Below are 7,158 nucleotides of genomic sequence, written 5' to 3'. Positions count from 1 at the left end.
CGAACCCTAACGATTAATGTTGAATATCAACGCACAGTAATTCGAGAAACATTTGAATACCGTTGAGAATATATTTAACCGCAGGTTCTTCTCGTTGGCGAAATATTTCAAGCATAAGGGAGAGCTTTCAATACAGCTGATAAGGTGCGCGATTGTTGAAGAAGAGTGAACAAGTATACAGTATATCTATCTACGTATGCGTTTTTATCTGTTGATGTAAGCTACGTGACAGTTGTCGAATACATAGGTTATGTATATTTCCGAATGATTTTGGTGGGGAAAAAAACCGAGTACTTAAAATGAGTGAAAAAAATCCTAACACTGCCTTGGTTCGACGGGTAAACAAGCTACTCGAATCGAGGGTCGAACACGACAAGGTAATTGAAGGATATAGTGTAAGGGACCCAATTACTGTGGTGGTGCCTATGCCTATATGTACTACCTATTAAATTATAATCAGTTAATATTTATGTTATATGTCTCTTCTTTAATATTCATTATGCTTCATAAAGAAATATAATTAATATAGACACAGTAATTGGGTCCCTTACCCTACTACTACGTGCATCACTTGTCAATATTGTTTGGTAACAGAAATGGATAGAATCATTTCGACGTTTATCTGTTTTTAGGACACACTCGAGGCATTGAAAGAATTGTCCACATTCTTCACGGAGAATACACTGAACGCTCGTCGAAATTTACGCAGCAAGATAGAAAGACGAAGTTTGGCTATAAACGAGGAGTTTCTGTCTGCTTTTAGAGAAGTGAAAGCTTCCTTGGATGTCATCTATCAAGACGTTCTAGCCATGAACACTGCTGTACAATGTATGACAAATCGTCTGCAAAGCACCAAAACCCAAACATCGCAGCTCATCGATCAAACAACTAAACTTCAAAGTAAAAGGTAGATTTGATTCGTGAAATGAAATCCACTTTACCATACAAATCCTTGCAACAAAGTACCCTGAAATGTTTTGCTTATGTTTTCAGTCAAACCTTGTCTATGCAACATGAAGTTGCAACTGCGTTCATTAGAAATTTTCAACTAACTCAGACCGAATTAGGCATTTTGCATGGACCAAGCAGAGATTCGCCTATAACAGAGGAATTTTTTTCTGTGGTCAATCGTGTTCAGGTACACCTGTACAAATTAATACATCCGTGGATGTCGGAGGAAATTCTTAATAGGTTCTTAATATTACAGGAGATTCATAGCAATTGCAGGATATTGATGCAGTCAGGATATCAAACGTTGGGCTTAGATATCATGCAACGAATGACTCTGTTACAAGAGTCGGCCCTTGAAAGGTTATATAGGTGGACACAGAATCAATGTAAAAACATTGAAAACGAGCGTTTAGCACCACTGTTAATTAAAGCAATGAATAAACTTCAAGATAGACCAGTTTTATTTAAGTATGTTCTTAGAGCTTAACATCTGCAAATATGTGTGCATGTGTTGACGAATCATTTGATACTTGCACTTTCAGATATATCTTAGACGAATATTGTTCAGCCAGACGAACTGCGCTGGTAGGGTCTTTCATAGATGCGTTGACATTGGGAGAGGGATACGGTGGAACACCTAATCCCATTGAAATGCATGCAAACGATCCGAAAAGATATGTCGGCGACATGCTTGCTTGGCTGCACCAGGCTATCCCCGTTGAAAGGGAGAATATTATAACATTGATGAAAGGCTGCGATAAAACTGGTAAAAACGATTATCTTCTCCCATTTGCTTCGACTGTTTCACATAATGCTCGTTTCAGATATATCCGATCAAGTTAAACAATCTTTGAGTAACATCACCGAGGGTCTTTGCCATCCGTTGAAGTCAAGAATAGAACACATTGTTTCCGCGGACGCGCCAGCCACGGTGTTATACTCGGTGACAACTCTTCTCAGGTTTTACCGCGACATAATTCAGCAAGCAATACCTGAGAGTGCCTTGGACTCGACGTTGTCGGATTTATTGGTACTCAGCGAGAAAAGTTTTCTTAGTAGGCTGCAGAAAGAGACGCGAATCGCGCTTGGTGAACGTGCGGAACCTCCTGGAACTGATCTGGTACCAGCTCCATCCGTTTCACGATTGTTAGCGCTACTGAATGAAATTCTATCTGTGGCCAGCATTGCGGAAGATAGGGAAAAAGATATGCTACAAGTTTGTATTATTTCGAATATTAACTCAATCAATGCTAACTATCCGTGATGTTTAAGTAATGTATCGAGTTGTTTACAGATAGTATCTTGTATCATCGATCCACTTCTGCAAGAAGTGAACGAAACCGCATCGAGATTACCCACAGTGGACATGGCTGTGTATCTCCTGAATTGCATGCACCAAATACAGTCTACCTTAGCATTGTACGAATACATGGATCAAAGATTAGAAAGATTACAGGTAACTGACTGATTTTGAAACCTGAGTTGTACGTTGTAATGTGTTAAAACCGCATGTTTTAGGCCCAATCCGATGCGCAAATCGATACCCTTACATCGGAACAAGCGAGCTCTTTAGTAGCGCATTTAAATCTTGGATCGATCTATACTATTTTGCAAGGGCACGAGCAAGGCCCGTTATCGTCCATTCCTGGCATGGATCCTCTGAGCGTAAAAGAATTTACAGTAAGTTATTAATTTAACAATATAAACTGAAAACTATTGGTAAACGATTCTGTTACTTTCTGTTATTTTATAGAACAAACTTGAAGCTTTCTTAGTGATGCCGGACGTACTGTTACTTCCTCAAATCAGTTTATTACAAAGCAACAATCATCGCGTAATAACGCAAAAACGATCCTTCGAAGTGATCGGAGCCATTTACAAGCAACTATACGAATCCTGTCATGATCCCAAAAATCTATACCAAAATCCGAACGGACTCTTCACAAGGAGCCCGGAAGACCTTTTACGGATCTTGGTCGCCGAGTAATTGCTAACGAGAAACATGTAAATACATAATTGTAAAAATAATTTTTAATAAATTTTTAAGCTTGGTCTTCGTGGCCTCTGACGATCTCGCACAAAGCCGTACTAAATCACGTCGCTATTAACTGCTTGACTAAATTTATTCTTAAACTTTCCCAATGATATTTCCAATGCATTGTTTCCACTATTTCACAGCCGATTGTTTAATTCATATATTCGAATGTTACTCTTGTTTTCAGTACCCGCTATGCGCAGAACGGATGCGCGCTCGTATAAGCATGGAGTATTTTTGTAGAGACGAAACTCCTGGAACGTTGGATTTCGTCGAACAAAAAAAAAAAATCTACAAAATAAACATAGTAAAATAATGGAAGTAATTCACTATTTCAAATTCTTATTTTTCACTTTATTTCGAAGAAAATGTGACAAAATCGGTCTATGTGATCATGCGCACTGGAACTCGGTTACCGAAGTGCCGTCTCTGTAAGAGCACTCTGTGCTTCATGGTTAACCGTCCCATACGTATTTTCTTATTTCTCTACAATCGTGTTGTAACTGATGCGTTTGCTTAAACTATACGATTAAGAGAAAACATAATTGATTACATTGAAACAGATGAAAACTGCAGGAGGATATTTCGCGTAACTGTGTCCGAGGATTAAGAGATCGTAATGTTCCCTTTTTGCGCGAGTTGTCCCGTTCGTCGGCCGCATCGGTGCGGACCAATGAGCGGCGACCTCAGCGGAACCGACCAATGAGCGGCGGCCGTTTCGCCGTAGGTGTTGGATGGAGGACTCACCTTTAGCGAGAACGGTGCGGAGGCAACTGGCAAAGTGCGCGCGCCATTGGGCGACGATTGGCCCGGCGCTCGGCCGTCAGTCTTCAGTCTGGTGCGGTGGAACGCGCTCGTGTCCGGTTGCGTTTTGCTCTCGAGCCGCGCGTCTTTCATTCATCGGTTCTCCGCGGTAGTAACACCCGTGTCGCTTCCCGAACCCGCAGATTCTCTCGCGAACGGTCCCGGGGGCGGATGTGAGAACCGGCGCTTCTGCGATTGCTGAGATGCGGACACTCGCGGCCGAACGGTCGGTGCAGCAGCGTACATTACGCGTGTAAACACACAATGGACATGGTCGTCCCGTGCACAAAGGACGGATAGAAAGCAAGTGAGTGAGTGAGTGGATTATAGTGTCCAAGATGGCGGAGTCAAGCTATTATCAGGTGAGTCGCAGGTCCATCCACGCTCTCTTTACGAACTGGTGCGCGGGTTTCTCGCCGACCGACCGCTCGTTCTCCAACGATCTTCGAGAAAATCTATCGTTGGCGGACGTAATCGAATCGGGCACGCGACGATTTCTCGGACACCTCGCGTTCGGCCTTTCGTTCTCAGCGACGCTCTCTCCCACTTGTCTCTCCCTCGACCTCGAGGAAGGTGTTTTCCGATGAACGATCGGTGGATCTCCTCGAGATCGCGATTATCGATTTCTCGACCGTCTCCTGCGAAGGCAGAAGTGGACTCGTCCCTGATATCATTCGCTCCTTGATTCGCGAGAATATTCTCCTCCGATCCCGTAAGAATATTCGCGAGACTACATGTTGCTTCGCGTGTCGCGGCCGCTGAGTATGTGCACGGTCGTTTTTATGGGACGCGAATTGCTGTACGCGCGTCGCGGCCGAAAAATCACCCGGTTACAGATCAAGCGAGGCGTGACGGGCATCGCGCACCTGATATCAACCACGATTCGTCCAGTGTGCTCCTGAGAACTTTCCAAACAGAGCAGTAGCACCTGTTTCGCCCGGCAAGTGGTATTTCCCCGAGGTTACGGGAATAGTCTCTTGCGGGCAGCGTTTGTCAGAAGCGTAGCCGAGCAACGGGCCGAGGATCGTTCTGACAGGAGGCGGCCGATCGTGCACGGCAGCACCATTACGGCGGCGCTGCGCTTAACACTAATCCTACCGAGCACAATACATAAAAATCTCTTACAGAAGTGAGACGATTGAATTTACTTAACACTAGATTTACGGGACCCGTCAAAATGACGGATTCTAATATTTTTAAATTGCGAATATTGAGATTGTAAAAATGCACCCATGAGCAATTATTGAACAAATTGATTTCTTTGGGTATATATTATTAAAAAAATGGTTACAAATTTTGATCGATACATTCATGTTATTTTTATAAAGTAATGTAAAATGGTCATGTTTAGTGCTCCGTAAACCTAGTGTTAAACTTCGTACGGGTTTCATTACGATACGCGCTTAATTATAATTCCAATAATTGTGAAATAGAAAACCGGTCATTCGACCGTGGTAGGTTCAGTGTTAAGAAGGGAGTTGTCTCGTGTAAACGGTGAAAAGTTTATGAACTTCCTAACTGATGGTACGTCAAAATGATTCTTAATCAGTATAATTGTCTTTGTCGCAAAATAAATAATTTATCTTGAAAATTGGCAAAGGCTTAAATTACATATTGCGGAATTTCATTCCTTTGTCATTTTCTAAGCCTTGTTTGCAAATTTTTGTTTAAAGAAATCGGACGGCTGCTTTGTATCGAGGATTTGCATACATGTTCTCCATCGTTTGCGCTATACGATAGAATTTGGTGAAGTCAAAATTCTTAAAATTGTGCCTTTACTGTCATCCTAAAATTAGCAGTGCCAACATACGTGGCATCCTTGAGTTAGGTTAACGTAAAAGTAACTGAAACGCATAAAAAGCCAATTTCCGGTGACCCGTGCCGTTCCGTAAATTCGCGGATTACTCATGCTTAATCCCAAAATGCTCGTTCTTCGAGAAAATCCTCGAGCCGATAATTTCCAAGTACTGTGCCGATGTGTTTGTTTCGTTTATTTACCGGGCTAAGTTGCAAAGCCAGCCACCCAAATATTTTTGGCGAAACACGACGCGATAGCTTCGCGCACGTAAGCCGCTTCCGGTCCGCGTTCACGGGCCTCGCGCGACACAGCCATGATCGTCACCCTGCGCGCGATTGTCGTGCGGATTTGCGCGACTTTCGCAATTCGCCTAACGGACGCTCTCCCCGCGGTGCGTAACCCAAAAATAAAATGGTACACGTCGCCGAGACACCCCCGCGCGCGCTCGCACAGTCTCGCGTTCTATTTCGCCGCTGCGATTAATCATAACCGCGCGCACAGCCGGCTATCATTAGTTTTTGGCCAGCGTAAATTTTCCATTGAGCTCTTCGATTTTTCCCGCTAGGCGAACGCAGTTGAAATCGAAATCGAAAGAGGATCAATTCTCCAAATGCTATTTATTTACAGGCGCCGTGACGCCTAGACAATTTAATTTTTCTTAGTTTCATAGAGCAATTGCCAATAGTTTGCACCTCACCGTTCCCTCCGAGGGCGCCGCTAAAGATTGCTGTAATTCAAAACAAGTCCTGCATTCTTAAGAGATATAAACGATTTTTCTTTTCTAAGGATTGCGACTTCAGCGAAACCCCATTGGAAGAGTGGATGTAGAATTGAACCAGTGCAAACGAACTTACTCAAGTGAAAATTGTTTGGATTGATGCTGTGGTAATTTTTAATGATGCCTCGAAGTTGCCTCGGGTATCATTCGAGGATCACATGCACATGAGGCAGCACCGTGCATAATGCGTTATAACGAGCTCCACACAGGAAGCAAAATAACCTTTTGCTGATCGACACTAAACTTGCAAGATCGAGAGAACCATTTCTGTGGCGTCATATGCCCCCGAGGCGTTGCCCCGGGGGGCAACTCCGAGTGCCCTGGGTTTCAACAATTTTTCGAAAGTCGCGTCGGAACGTACGAACATTTTCCTCGGGAAATCGTCGGCCTTGCGGGGACCGCAAACAACTTCCGGTCACGGCGATATTTCGTCGTGGAAAACGCAACGAGGTGTTGACCTCTGCGGATTATTACGCATGGCACGCATATTACGGAATGCATGGAAATAGCTGGTGGCGTCAGTGTGTCAGACGGCACACGAGGAAACGACGGGGTTCGTTGCTTCTTTAAAATCGTTTTACACCCGCCGCAGCCGCGGCACGGTTTTATTGCCGGTTACGAAAACTATAGCCGCGGAACCTTGGATGAAACTATGCTGATCGAGCGAGATGTGGACCGTCGTTCCGGGGCTTGGTCGGTCTACCGGCTCTGCCAAAGAAAATAGTGATAATTATAACGAGCGGCGAGAATTTTGCGCAGACGCTCGCCCCGGTGTAAATCGGCATGTATTCA

The 7,158-nt window shown here is 43.9% G+C and overlaps 2 protein-coding genes across 4 annotated transcripts in view; both read left to right on the top strand.

Annotated features, from left to right (window-relative positions):
- The first annotated feature begins 244 nt into the window (after positions 1 to 244).
- Cog6 (conserved oligomeric Golgi complex subunit 6) lies at positions 245 to 3,059 on the top strand. Its single transcript, XM_076794022.1, has 9 exons — positions 245 to 377; positions 633 to 907; positions 994 to 1,138; positions 1,208 to 1,419; positions 1,494 to 1,717; positions 1,776 to 2,167; positions 2,246 to 2,407; positions 2,470 to 2,631; positions 2,705 to 3,059. Exons 1-9 carry the CDS (start codon positions 300 to 302, stop codon positions 2,936 to 2,938), a joined length of 1,884 nt encoding a protein of 627 aa, XP_076650137.1. The 5' UTR covers positions 245 to 299; the 3' UTR covers positions 2,939 to 3,059.
- A 717-nt stretch (positions 3,060 to 3,776) lies between these two features.
- The window catches only part of Pkn (serine/threonine-protein kinase N), a 58,669-nt gene continuing 55,287 nt past the window's right edge, over positions 3,777 to 7,158 (top strand). For all 3 annotated transcript variants that reach the window (XR_013082765.1, XM_076793343.1, XM_076793342.1), the window contains exon 1: positions 3,777 to 4,152. Coding sequence is in view for 2 of the 3 variants with exons in the window: in XM_076793343.1 (XP_076649458.1) it covers positions 4,129 to 4,152 (24 nt within the window). In the remaining variant the exon portion in view is untranslated. The remainder of the gene's footprint in view (positions 4,153 to 7,158) is intronic.

Source organism: Halictus rubicundus, chromosome 9 (genome assembly GCF_050948215.1).
Source record: "Halictus rubicundus isolate RS-2024b chromosome 9, iyHalRubi1_principal, whole genome shotgun sequence".
Classification (NCBI taxonomy): domain Eukaryota; kingdom Metazoa; phylum Arthropoda; class Insecta; order Hymenoptera; family Halictidae; genus Halictus; species Halictus rubicundus.
This window is presented reverse-complemented; position numbering and strand designations above follow the sequence as displayed.